The sequence below is a fragment of the Dendrobates tinctorius genome, unplaced genomic scaffold (assembly GCF_039654945.1).
Source record: "Dendrobates tinctorius isolate UK_male_01 unplaced genomic scaffold, ASM3965494v1 ptg000087l, whole genome shotgun sequence".
NCBI lineage: Eukaryota > Metazoa > Chordata > Amphibia > Anura > Dendrobatidae > Dendrobates > Dendrobates tinctorius.
The window spans coordinates 6,142,193-6,156,929 of NW_027361755.1; the positions used below are offsets into that span (position 1 = coordinate 6,142,193).

General features: G+C 47.0%; 1 protein-coding gene across 1 annotated transcript in view; it reads right to left on the reverse strand.

Moving 5' to 3' along the window:
- Positions 1-14,737, reverse strand: part of NOX3 (NADPH oxidase 3) — a 635,497-nt gene that overhangs the window by 187,662 nt on the left and 433,098 nt on the right. The window contains exon 8 of the mRNA XM_073585751.1: positions 12,029-12,121. Within this exon, the coding sequence (XP_073441852.1) occupies positions 12,029-12,121 (93 nt within the window). The remainder of the gene's footprint in view (positions 1-12,028; positions 12,122-14,737) is intronic.

The window sequence follows — 14,737 nt, forward strand, 5'->3', positions numbered from 1 at the left end:
TGGACATTTAACGGTTTTGAGGCCTGCTAACAATTTAAATAATTAGCCTGCACCCTATTTATACACTCAGAAACAGGTGGCTGCCTCCATTCTGTCCATTTGTGAGCTTGCTTTCACGAGGTGTGTTGGTGTTCTTTGTGCAACATGGCAGAGGGTCTGAGATTCAATACAACTGAGCAGGTTCTCTTTATCTGGCTTTTGTCACGGTGCTTTGGGCAACCATACCCAGTGATAGTGGATCTGCGGAGGAGGAGACGCATGTGGGTCCATCCACTTTTGAGGCAACGACTCACAAGAGATCATTTTCACCTCCTCTATTCTTCTCTGCAGGAGCATCCTGAGAAATTTTACCAGTACTGTCGCATGAGCATTTCCACATTTGATCGACTCTTGGAGACAGTGCGCCCTGGGATAACCTTTCAGGACACAAGGATGCGCAAAGCGATATCTGCAGAGGAGCGACTTCTACTCACAATACGGTATGTACTACACAACCACATTCTCTATGTTCATAATGTGTGTGCTAAAGTATGTTGTTTTGCCTTCTTGGACTAAGTTTAATTCCCTCATCTTACTCCAAATATGTTTCAACTTACACACCAGAATGTTAGCTCTAATATGTACTGCATATCACTTAGTCATTGTGCAACCAAATATGTGTGTGTTATTCTATCTCAATTCCTACCAAGTTTGGTCGGCATGTAACTGATGTTTTTGGACTTTATGCATTCTAAAATTATCAATTTCTGTTGTTCTACAGCTTCCTGTCCACTGGCCTGTCTTATGCCGCCCTCCACCATGAGTTTCTCATTGGAAGATCAACCATTTCAGGCATAGTGAGGTCTACATGTACAGAAATCTGGACAAGACTCCATCAAGTGGTCATGCCCGAGCCCAGGATGGAAGACTGGTTGAGGATATCAAGGGACTTTGAGGAGGACTGCCAGTTTCCAAATTGTATTGGGGTCCTGGATGGCAAACATATCCGGGTGCGTAAGCCGCCGAACTCTGGCTCCCAATTCTTCAATTATAAACAATACTTTTCTGTTGTATTGTTGGCTCTGGTAGACCCTCAATACAAGTTTATAATTGTTGACATTGGGGCCTATGGAAGGACGATAGACTATAGAGTCTTCAATACTTCCATAATGGCTCGGCGGCTACGCACCAACCAGTTGGATCTACCACCACGCTAGCTACCAGGCTCCCCTGAAGAATCAGTCCCTTATGTCCTTGTGGCAGATGAGGCGTTTCAGTTATCGCGCAATGTCATGAGGCCATATCCCCGGTGCAACCTTGACCACAGGCGCAGAATTTTTAACTTGCGCCTATCACGTGCTAGGCGACTGGTGGAGTGTTCCTTTGGGATTCTTTGTGCCAAATGGCGGGTACTCCAGTCTGCCATTCAGTTGAGTGAACAAAATGTGAATGAAGTTGTGAAAGCCTGTGTGGTTCTGCATAACTTCACCAGGATACATGATTGTTCCTCCTCTGATGGTGTTGTGCGTAAGCCGGACAATGTGCGCAGGGTGAGACCACCTATGAACCCTCAACGTAGACCGCTCTCTGGCCTCAAAGTGCGTGATATTTTCACTAATTACTTTATCTCACCTGAGGGGGCAACTTCTTGGCAAGAGCATGCTGTGTCTATGTTATAATTTGTTTCTTTAAGTGTGTCTAAATATATATTACTCAACCCCTTATGATTCTATGACTGTTTCATTGCATTGGTTAGTGTATGTTAGTATGTTGACAGGGTTTTTGAAAAATCACACAGAGACGTTAACTATAGTAGACAAATTTTTAGTTTTGCCTTTTTTTTTTGTTTCTTAAAGGCAAACACAATATTGCCATATGAACATTTTGGCAATGGGCAAAATGGCCCTTTTTGCCTTCTTAAACTTTTTTGAAAAGTAACATTATATAACATAACCCAAAAAAAATTAGGCAATAACAACATTGCTGCATGAGAATATTTAACTAGAAAGGAAAAAAATGGGTGAGATCCATCAACAAAATTAATGCTAAAAGATAACACTCACATTTCTTCAGAATGTTTTCCAATCATAGAAATATTCCACCATGACAGGCAAGGCTACCTCACGGCTTTCAGACAGATATTACCTGTCTGTAGAACAGAGAATATTTAACCATGCTATACTGGAAAGGATGAAAAAACAAAACTCACTTGTTAAGACATAGAGAGAGCGTGATATTCTGAAGGCTGTTCGCCTTGATTTGTGACTATAGATTGCTAGCAAAAAAGGTGACTACTTCACTAAGGCCAGCATGCCTTTCCTAGGCATAAGCAAGTGAGTAGTGTATTTTCATCCTTTGACTTTACAGTGTAGCACGTTTAAATATTCTCTTTTGTACACACATGTAATATCTGTCTGAAAGGCGTGAGGTAGCCTTGCCTGTCATGATGGATTCTTAATATGATTGGAAAACATTGTTAAAAAATTAGAATGTTAAATTTGGTAACAAAGTTTGGTGATGGAGAACACCTGTTTTTTCCTTTGTATTTGGAGCACCAGTTAAACCGCACTGGACATCTACGGCCATCAGACTTATAAATCCTCATAGGTTGGGGAAGGGGAACGTGGAAGAACAGCCTGTGGGTGCTGCTGGACACTGTGGCCAACATCGCCCTGTGTGGGGCCATACTGTTGCCCATGATGTTGGAATTGTCCTGCCTCCTGGGACTGTTGGGGATACTGGCCAGAGTAATGATGATGGGGAGGGGCATCTTGTTGGCTGTGGTAGGCACGTGGCTCATACCCACCAAGATAGCCAGATCGTCCCCAACCAGGTTGGGAGCAGCCTCCAACACTGGGTGGGTCCAAGTGGCCATATTGGTGGGGTTGGCTAGAGGCTGACATTTGTGGCTGCTGAATCGAAGGTTGGGTAGTGGGAGGAAGGGGGTGAGGTGTAGGCCCACATATTAGAGGATGTTCGGACCCTGCTTGAGCAAGCATCTGTGTGGATGGTCTCATGCGCATTAGATTTCTGGGGGAGAGCTGCCACCTCTCCAGATATTCGAAAAGCTCATATGGGGTATTGGGGGGAGTGCTTGCATCAAGCAGGATCTGAAAACATCCCCTAATAAGGAGCCTGACCTCACGGGCAAGGGCACGGAGATAAAGGGTGAGGCTACGTGAGTAGGCCTCCTCCCCATCATCTGTAGTTTCTCTTGATAAATAATTTAGCACCCCTGTGCACACATTGGTCCTGCTCTCTTGAACAGTGACCTGGCGCCTTCTTCGTGTTCGCCGGGATGTAACAGCAGCCTGTGGGGATCCCCTGATATGGCCAGTTGGGCTGCTGCTCAAGTTGCCCGGCTCTTCCAGGATGGGTGATGGGGCAGCAGCAGACCGTCCTGGTGGTGTTGTGTGTTGGGCAGCCAATGGGCTGTCCTGTGATGCCTCATCTTCTGCCATCCTTCTTGTAGTGGGAGAAGATGGGCCAGCCACCTCATCCCCTACAGGATCAATTATGGGCTCTGTCTCTGAGGCCGTTCCTCGATCCGTAAGGTTGGATTGAGTTCTGTTATGAAATAGAACAGAGGCAAAAATACATCAATATTTTTGGCCCTGTAAAGTATTTGTGTAAAGTGGTGTGAGGTATCTACTTACGGTCTCAGATCCAGAATTGGGGCGAGGAAGGAGAGCTGGTCATAATAGATGTATTTCCTTTTTACGTATCCCGCATCCCCACTCCTGGACCGCTGCTGGCGTTCCCGGCGGTATTGGTCCCGGATGCTTCGCCAGCGTTTCATCACATCTTCCACTGCAATGTGACAGGAAATATTGTCAAATTCACATATTTGATAGGTCACATTTGCTACCAGTAGTCTAGGCATGGGGCCTTCTGGGGTGTGCTTTCTACCCATGGTGGCATATCTAATTGGGCAGATACACAGGGTCTCTTTAGCTACACTTAATAATTGTTTTGTCTAGGAGGATGAGGAGCTTGTGGCCTAACCCCAAATTATGGCTGTGTGAATCCACATGTCACATCCAAATCTAACGGCCTCATGAGGCAAAAAGTACATGCACAGGAAGGGGGGGGTGCTGATTCTATATTCCTTTTTTGTTGTGCGCTAAGGTTACTCATGTTTTGCCTTGTACTTACGAATTTTATGCTGCTCCTCATGGTCATAAGTCATGGTACATCTGGCGACAGATGCGCCTCCATGATGCCTCCTTTCTTGCCCGGTTTGCATAATTGGCATCGCGCTGGTCCCAGATATCGGGACGCTCCTGCACCAGGACAATGAGCATCTCCACATTTATGTAAGTGGACGCCATGCTGCTGCTGAACTCCGTGGAGGCGTACTTCCGGGATGTCTGGAGCGCTTTTTGAGCTCATTTGCATGTCTAGGCTTCCTGATGATGGATTGGCCCATTTACTGTCACCAGCAAAAAGACCTGCGTATTGCTCGCAGGTCACACGTCTGGTCCGTGTGTAATCCGTATTTTTTGCGCACCCATAGACTTGCATTGGCGTACTACGGGAGTAGTATGCTGACAATCGCAGCATGCTGCGATTGGCACGGAGCGTAGGATACGGATGAGAAATATACGCCTGGTGCGAGTGACCCAATGGAGAATCATTTGTCCGTGTCTAATGCGTGCTTTTAGCGCCTCTCACTCGGCCGTATTCCTCGCCAGTGTGACCCCGGCCTTAGTACTTTTTTTGTTTTATTGCAGCTCATTTTTCCTGATTTTTTTCTCCTATTAATGTGCTTCCATCCGTATCCATCTACATTGGTTGGTTGCAAACACTATATAGGAGTAGATAGAGGAGCCTTTTTTCTGGCTTGTGCCCTGCAGCCGCAGCAAGATTAGTATTAGCCTATTTTTTGGAGCCTCATCTATTGCATTGTAGGTTACCTTCCTGCATTGTCATAGCTCCAAAAAGTTTGTGAAACTATCGCTTTCACATCTTTGGTCACATCCTTTTTGTTTTTTTGAAAAAAAAACACGTAAATAAAGTTCACCAAACACTCCACTTGACAGTTGTGTAGGCCACATTAGCTCATATAAAAGTGTAGTCAACACACTTTATGAAATTAGTGTTTCTTATACCTGTTAGCAGCTGTTCAGGAATAAGCACACTAAGCCCCCCCTTTGTACTTTTCTGTCTATCTTTATCAGTCTACCAAGATGAAGAAGGCAGGGAGTAAGGCACGTGGTCGTGGGCGTGGAGTTTCAGCAGGGAGAGGATGTGGGGATTCTGTGCCTGCTGCGGGCACCAGTGACTCAGCATCCCCCAGTTTTACCAGGCAACAGTCCTTTATGCGCAGCTTTGTAGGACCTCGCCGTACCCCACTGCTGCGGGACGAACAAATTGAAGTCGTCGGATGGATGGCAGCTAACGCATCTTCAATTACTTCCACATCCTCTCAGGGCCAGAGCAATGAAGAGCAACCATCTGTCTCTTCACCACCTGCCAAATTGCCCAGGCAGTCAGAGAGCCCTGGACAGGAGCCATCTCTACTTCTGTTCTCTGAATCTCTTGGCTTGGAAACAGGGGGCCAGCCAAGCAGCATTCTAGAATGTGAAGAAGAGGGTGCGTGGGTTTCCTCCGGGTTCTCCGGTTTCCTCCCACATTCTAAAGACATACTAATAGGGAATTTAGATTGTGAGCCCCATCGGGGACAGTGATGATAATGTGTGCAAACTGTAAAGCGCTGCGGAATATGTTAGCGCTATATAAAAATAAAGATTATTATTATTATTAAGAGGGAGTATGCAGTGATGCGAAACTGCTTTGTCCCTCTGAATCTGAAGAGGTGGGTGGGCCAGTGCCTATGGTCAGCACACCTCAGTACGCATCAGATGAGACTCAGGTGCCACTCTCTGGTGCGTACTGTGCTGGCGAGACTACCCAGGAGAAGCAGGTGTTTGAAGAGGGGAATGTAGATGATGAGGTCCTTGACCCATCATGGCGTGAGGAACAGGAAGGTGGTGGGAGCAGCTCTGAGGAAGAGATTCCCCGAACGGCCAAACAGGAGGGAGAGGGAGGGGGCAGACTTGGTTGCCTGTAGCCTCCACTTCGGCACCCGTTAGGAGCATTCCTCTTCCAAAACCCAAAACAGGCGCTCCCAGGATTTGCAGTGCGTGGTCCTTTTTTGACACAGTTGCAGATGACATTTGCTTTGTCAAATGCAAGCTGTGTAATCATAAAGTCAAAAGAGGGAAAAGTGTCAGCAACCTCAATACCACAAATATGTGGAAACATGTGCGGACCAAGCATGTGGTGGAGTTATAAAGACACACTGAAGACGTAGGCCAACCTACAGCACCACCTACCACCTCTTTAGCTCGTGTTGTAGCCTCTTCCTCCAGCTCACACAAAGCTGGTTCGGCTTCGTCACAGGATCACCATGGAAGAACCTCTGGCACTGTTGTCCAGAGACCCAGTGACATTCCACCCACAGCACCACGTACCCTGTCATCCTCACACTCCCAGGCCACTCTACAGCCATCGGTAGCACAGGCATGGGAGAAAAGGCAGCCATACTCGTCAAACCATCCCTGAGCACAGGCTCTGAATGCTGGCATTGCCAAACTACTGTCCCTTGAAATGCTCTCATTCAGGCTGGTGGAGACTGACACCTTCCATAACTTCATGGCATTGGCAGTCTCAGAATACACCGTGCCTAGCCGCTTTTATTTCAGCAGGCAAGCCGTCCCTGCCCTGCAAAAGCATGTGGAGGGAAAAATTAGACATGCGCTACTATATGCCATCAGTAGCAAGGTCCACCTGACCACCGATGCGTGGACCAGTCACTATGGACAGGGACGATACCTTTCCCTCACTGCCCATTGGGTGAATGTTGTGGAGCCGGGTACAGATCTTGAGAGTGGCGCTGTACGTGTTCTGCCAACTCCAAGGATTGCAGGAATCCAGTCTGTACACATTGACTCCTCCTCATACTCCAGTTCCTCAGAATCAGCGCTGCAGGAGCCATCCCGGTCTACCTCCACATGGACCCGTGAACGCTTACCCAATATGAGCACAGCCATGGCCAAACGTCAACAGGCCATACTGAAATTAATTTCTTTGGGGAATCGAAGCCACATAGCGCAGGAGCTCTGGAATGCAATCAAGCAGGAGAGCGACGTGTGGTTTGTGCCAGCGAATCTCCAGCCAGGCTTGGTAGTGTGTGACAATGGCCGAAATCTGGTGGCAGCTCTGGGCCTAGGCAACCTCACTCACATCCCATGTCTGGCACATGTGCTCAACTTGGTCGTGCAGAGCTTTCTGAGGGACTATCCAGATCTTGATGCACTGCTGCACAAGGTCCGCATAGAGTGCACTCACTTGCGGCGTTTCAGCATGACAAGATCGCGCATTGCAGCTCTGCAGCGCTGATTCCGCCTTCCGGAACATCGCATCATATGTGACCTACCCACCAGGTGGAATTCAACGTTACATATGTTGGAGCGGTTGTGTGAGCAGCAGTAATGGAGTACTAGCTGCATCAGGTGCAAACAAGTCGCAGTATGCGCCGGTCACATTTCAGCCCCACTGAGTGGTCATCTATGAAGGACATCTGCCACGTTTTGCATGCCTTCGATGATTCCACGCGGATGGCGAGTGCATGCTGAGTGAATGATGCACTAGTCAGCATGACTCTCCCCTTTATCTGCCTGCTTCAAAAAACACTGCAAGCACTAAGGGAGGAGGTTTTGGAAGAGGTGGAGGATGAGGAGTCACAAATGCCATCTGCTTCTGGACAGTCTGCGCAACGTGGTTCCTCACAAAGGCCTAGGCAGGGGACAATTTGTGAGGAGGATGAGGAGGAGTCAATGGAGGAGGAAGACATCCTCCAGGAGGGAGGTACACAATTCTCTAGTAGTCAGTATGTAGAGCGAGGGTGGGGTGATGCAGAGCAGGCAGAGATGATGCCTCAAGCAGGGGACAGCGTTTCTTGGGCGTCTGCAGCACATGGTTGATTTCATGCTGCAGTGCCTGAAAAACGAGCGCCGCATCACCCACATTCTCAACACGGCTGATTATTGGGTGTACACCCTCCTAAATCCTCGCTACCGGGACAACTTACAAAGCCTCATAACACCGTTGAACCGGGAGCGTAAAATGCGGGAGTACCAAGACACACAGGTGCATTCCATCATGTTCTCCATTCCACCTGAGAGCAATGCTGCTAGTGCTTTACAAAGCAGCTCTGTGCGTCGAGGCAGTGGAGGAAGCTCTGCACAAAGAGGGAGCAGAGGCAGCGCCTCAGCACAAGGCAAGACCAGTATGGTCCAAATGTGGCAAAGTTTTGTGTGCCCGCCACAAATGTCTACACCATCACAGACGGCTCCAGTCAGCAGGCGGCAACGTTTCCGTCAGATGGTGACAGACTACATGTCTTGCCCTTTCAGTGTACTCCAAGATGGCTCTTCCCCCTTCAAGTTTTGGGTCTCTAAGCTGGATACATGGCCAGAGCTTAGCCAGTATGCATTGGAGGTGCTGGCTTGCCCTGCTGCTAGTGTATTATCGGAACGCGTCTTTAGTGCCGCAGGTGGTGTAATAACAGACCGTCGCACGTGACTATCCTCCGATAACTTTGACCAGCTTACTTTTCTGAAAATGAACAAGGCCTGGATCTCGCCGTAATTTGCCAGTCCTCTTCCAGAATAAATAATTGGTTGGCAACAGTATCCAGGTCTCCTGTTGTGTTCCGGTTTCCACCAGAACTGTAATCCCTGGGCTCCAACACCGCCAGTTGATGCTCAGAAGTGCCGTCTGCACAGAGAAAAACACATACTCCAGTGTTAGTGGGGTTCAGTAACGCCAGCTGCTCCCCTGCTGTGTGTCCGGCAAAGTCTCCTGCTGCCTCCACATTCAAACTCCATCAGATATAAAACTTGCTCCAAATTAGGCCTCAGCCTAAACCCTGATTGAACCTGGGCTTCAACACCGCCAGTTGTTGCTCAGAAGTGCCATCTGCACAGAGAAAAACACAAGCTCCTGTGTTAGTGGGGTTCAGTAACGCCAGCTGCTCCCCTGCTGTGTGTCCGGCAAAGTCTCCTGCTGCCTCCACATTCAAACTACATCAGATATAAAACTTGCTCCAATTAGGCGTCAGCCTAAACCCTGATTGAACCTGGGCTCCAACATCGCCAGTTGTTGCTCAGAAGTGCCGTTTGCACAGAGAAAAATACCTGATCCAGTGTTAGTGGGGTTCAGTAACGCCAGATGCTCCCCTGCTGTGTGTCCGGCAAAGTCTCCTGCTGCCTCCACATTCAAACTACATCAGATATAAAACTTGCTCCAATTAGGCCTCAGCCTAAACCCTGACTGAACCTGGGCTCCAACACCACCAGTTGTTGCTCAGAAGTTCCGTCTGCACAGAGAAAAACACTAGCTCCTGTGTTAGTGGGGTTCAGTAACGCCAGCTGCGCCCCTGCTGTGTGTCCGGCAAAGTCTCCTGCTGCCTCCACATTCAAGCTACATCAGATATAAAACTTGCTCCAATTAGGCCTCAGCCTAAACCCTGATTGAAGGTGGGCTCCAACACCACCAGTTGCTGCTCAGACGTGCCGTCTGCACAGAGAAAAACACATGCTCCAGTGTTAGTGGGGTTCCGTAACGCCAGCTGCTCCCCTGCTGTGTGTCCGGCAATGTCTACTGCTGCCTCCACATTCACACTACTACTGATTTCAAACTTGCTCCAATTAGGAGCAGGAGACATTGCCGGGAACACATCAGGGGATCAGCTGACGTTATTGAATCCCAGTAACAAAGGAACATGTGTTGATTGTTCAGAAGGCACTTCATAGCAGCAACTGGCGGTGTTGGAGGCCAGGGTAAATACTAGAGACAGAGTGGAGCCAGAGGCCTAATTGGAGCACGTTTAAAATCAGTAGTAGTCTACAACAGATATTAAACTTGATGAAACTAGGCCTCAGCCTACACCCTGATTGACCCTGGGCTCCAACATCGCCAGTTGCTGCTCAGAAGTGCCGTCTGAACAGTCAACGTATGCTCCAGTGTTTTTGAAATGTCATCTGATCCCCAGCTGTGTGTCTGGCAATTTCTCCTGCTCTGTCCACACTCACACAACTACAGATTTTAAACTTGCTCCAATTAGGCCTCTGTCTCCAATCTGTTTGTAGCATTTTCCCTGGGTTCCAGCACGCCTGCTGTTTCCGGGTAGTGTCAATGTCACTTTGCCACCAATACGTTGTCCTGTCGTGTTGCAGTTGGGTTAGCTGAGTCTATGGTGCCTGCAGTTTATGGGCTTCCTATGTGGGCTGCGGGATCTGGCAACAAAGGCTGGTTCCGTAGTGCCAATAGGACAAGCACCCCCTGTATGACTGTGGGTTTCGGTAACTGCGGCCGGCTCGCGGTCTTGCAACTTTGTTTTTCATGGGTACCTTCTGCTACCCATCCAGGTTCCAGTACCGTCAGCTGGTTCTCGGCAGTCCTTTGGCTTAGGTGCCTCCTTCTCGGTATCCGAGTTCCAGCAACATCTGTTGGTCCTTGGTAGTGCTTTCTAGCACAGGTACCTCCTGCTTAGTAACCATGTTCCAGCACCGTCAGCTGGTCCTCGGTAGTTCCATTGACTCTTGTAGCTTCTGCTACCCATCTGGGTTTCAGCACCGCCAGCTGTTTCCCGGCATTGACTTTGGCTTAGGTGCCTCCTTCTCGGTATCCCAGTTCCAGCAACGTCTGCTGGTCCTTGGTAGTGCTTTCTAGCACAGGTACCTCCTGTTTAGTAACCGGGTTCCAGTACCATCAGCTGGTCCTCGGTAGTGCCATTGGCTCTTGTTCCTTCTGCTACCCATCCGAGTTCCAGTACCGTCAGCTGGTTCTCGGCAGTTCCTCAGCCTTCTTGTACCTTCTGCTACATTTCCAAGTTCAAGCTTTTGGAAATGGTTTTTGGTTATCACTCTGGATCTCCCTGACGACGACCCTGAAGACCACCCCGAAGAAGACGACGACCACGAAAATGATGACCCTGAAGACGACGACCCGGAAGACCACCCCGAAGAAGACCAAAAAGATGACCCTGAAGAAAATGACCAAGAGGACAAAGAACATGAAGACAACCACCAACATACAGAACAGCAAGAGACAGAAGACCAAGAAGCAGAAGACCAAGAAGCAGAAGAACAAAAAGCAGAAGAACAAAAATCATAAGACTAAAAATCAGAGCAAAAGATATTATCTAAATTATAAGCAGAAGATGACTAAGCAGTGTATTGGGGTCCGTTCCTCCTCGTGGTGCCCCTGGAAAATGCCTGCTCCTGCAGGCCAAACTGAACGCGGACAAATCCTGTTGTAAATCTTTAGTGACAGGCAGAACGGAAGGTGTAATCTTCAAACTTTTATAGATAACAACTACAGGAATGCCTGTCACAAATAAGAATATGATGAAGAAGAATAGGAAGAAGATGAAGAAGTAGAATATGAAGAAGAATAATAGTTGAATAAGAAGAATATGAAGAATGTAAAAAAAAAAGAATAATAGGAAGAAGGTGAAGAAGAAGATGAATAAGGTGAAGAAGAAGTTGATGAAAAAGATGCTGCTGCTGCTGCTGCTGAGGATCATGAAGGAGAAAGTGTGGGAGAAGTAAAAAGAAGGTGAAGAGCATGGAAGTAGTGAAACATACATATCTGTCAAAATATAAAAAAGGTTAACATAGTCAATATCTTTGTAACTCCGAACGTCTTTCAAAAAAAAAAAAATTATTCCTGTTATTCCATTTGATTGGGCTAGACCTCTGTGCCTTTAATGTCTCCTCCACCTCCCCAATACATTCTACATTATTATTAGTTGTTTTTCTTCATGTAGAATTAACCTACAAGGAAAGAAAGGGTTTATTTTAATTCCGATATTTCTGTCCCATTGACTTGCATTGGTTTCCGGTATCGTAATCGGCGATATCTGATACTTTTTGGGTATCGGTCTGATCCAATACGATCCGATATTTCACGATATCGGATGGTATTGCTCAACACTACTGATGTCTAAAAGTGATTTTGTGAATTTCATAACTTTTACCTTTGTGATGACAACTTCTTGTTTAGATCTCCAAAATCGAATTATCCTTTCAAATGTATATAATACCAAAGGAAAAATAACCCATTTCCAGGTCTGCGGAAAAACAACAGTGTTAGTGCAATATATAAATACAAAGATGTCAACCAAGTTTACAGTTTATACTAATTTAGGGAATGCATACAGGTAAATAGCATCAATGTTTCATGACCAATTTAGAGGGCAGTGTATAGCTGGTACATGAAAACTGAAATGCATGAATCACAAAGAATTAATGGATGTGTACATACAGTCAAATAAAAACAGAAACAAACACCATGATTTTTTTTTTCTAATGTATGATGACATAAAGTACTATGCACAAGTTTTGGCCTGGTGTGGAAAAATGCTGCAAAATAAGAATTCTGTAAAAAACAAAAGTGTTAATTGTCTATTTTTATCAATTAACAAAATACAAAGAGTGAACAAAAGAGAAATGTAATCAAATCAATATTTGGCATGATGATCACCCTTTGCCTTCAAAACAGTATCGATTCTTGTAGGTAAGCTTGCATAAAGTAAGGGATTGTGTAGGATTTTAGTCAGGTGTATGAGTAACCAATTATATGGAACAGGAGGTGACGAAGAAGGTCCGTGCACCTTTGAAACGCACTGGCGATTGGCCCTTCTCAGCCTCCGTCTCCCAGCTCCCTGTTCTAGGTGATGTCACCCAGACCACGCCCCTCCACACTCCGACACTGCCAGCGGCGTCTCCCGGCCGGCGCACGCCACGTGCATCCAGTCCTTGGTGAGGGTCGAGTGGGTTCCATTCAGGGGAGGACACTCTCCGGTCCCCAGCCTCCCTCTACCCGATGCACCTACTACACCTCACGTGTCGGTGTGATCCTGTGTGATTACCGGTGTACGGCTTAGTTCACATCTCCCTGCTCTGGCGCCCAGGACTCTCCTGTTGCAGTCATTTTCGGGGGTCAGCAACTCAGCAATTTACCCTGTATAACCCTCCAAACTACTTAATTGTAATTTCCTGGTTGGAGCACCAGTTCATCTTAAGGTAGGCAGGCACCTTACTATTTATACGCTGCATTGTCAATATCCTGTCAGCCATTATTTATTGCAAGGAGGCATTTTCACCCATACTGCAGCAACTTTAGCACGGTGCACTTTTTGTTTTTTTATTTATTACTACTGCCAGCCATTAGCACAGAAGCAGCCCAAGCACCTGCAGCTTTAGTTGGCACTGTTAGGAGCGCCGGTGTATTGTGGTTATAATTATTTCCTACATTAACCGTTAGTGTAGCATATGAAAGACACATGACCACTTCCTTTTGAAGTTGGAAAATATCAAGCAGCGCCCTGAGATCAGAATTGACAGCAACCAGTGGGACCTTGCTGGTCTTTTAGAAAGAATAATGGCCACAAAGAAAACCATCAACATTGAAACAAGGCCAAATGACTCAACTTTGCCCCAAAAAATAGAAATTGAAGTGCAGAAAAATAGCAGAAGGTATTTTGGACATAGGTCAAAATGTGAAATATTTGGCTCTAACAGAGAATTTGTTTTCACCAGAGAGATGGATAGGAGTGCAATAATGCATGTTTGTAAGGTTGGGGCTGCATCTCAGCAAGTGGAGTTGGAGATGTGGTTAGGATTACTGACGGGTGAAACCGTGGATATTCGGATTCGTTGGGTTCGGCCAAACATTTAAAAAAAAAATTGGTTCAGGAAGCAAAACGGAGCCCAAATTTGAACCTGAACCAGGACACCATTCAAATGATTCGCAGCGAACATCCAATGTTTCCCGCGTTGTCAACTGTGTGGCAGCACAAAAAACACCGGCTCTAATAAATTTGTTACAGGCGTTCAGAGTAGAGTTGAGCGAAATGGGTCGAAAAAATTCAAAAGTCGCCGACTTTTGGCAAAGTCGGGTTTCATGAAACGAAACCCGACCCTAGGATGAGGTCGGCCACGAGGTCGGCGACTTACGCGCCAAAGTCGCGTTTCAAAAGTTTGTTTTGCGCTCTTTTTCAGCCAATCAGGATCCACGGACACTGTGGGCAACGTGATGACATAGGCACGGGTCACCACCATCTTTCAGAAGGGCATGCAAGTGATTGGCTTGCTTTGGTGGGCGTCACAGAGGGTATAAAAGGGCGTGCACGCCGACCGCCATCTTACTTCTGCCGATCTTAGTATAGGGAGAGGTTGCTGCTGATTCTGTAGGGAGAGCGTTAGGCAGGGAAGAAGACAAAAAAACTGCTTCTGCTGCTAGCGATTTGGCCTGCACAACACACCAGTCACTGTGTGTGCAGTGCAAGGGGAGGCTATATAGTGGTGTATCAGTGGTGTTGGTTGTTGGGCTGCCTTCTAAGGCTTCCTGACATTCCTGCATTGCTGTTTACCCACTGCTCCGCAAACTGCTTTTTTAAAAGCAATCCAATCTCCCATATCCTCTAGTCACTTTTGTCACAGCTGTGCCATCGAGCCTGTCACATAGCGCTCATATATCAGTGGGCCTCACACAATCCAAAAGTGTCCAGTGTCCAAAAGTGTGTGCAGAGATTCAAAATCTCCCTTATCCTCTAGTCACTTTTGTCACAGCTGTGCCATCGAGCCTGTCACATAGCGCTCAGATATCAGTGGGCCTCACACAATCCAAAAGTGTCCAGTGTCCAAAAGTGTGTGCAGAGATTCAAAATCTCCCTTATCCTCTA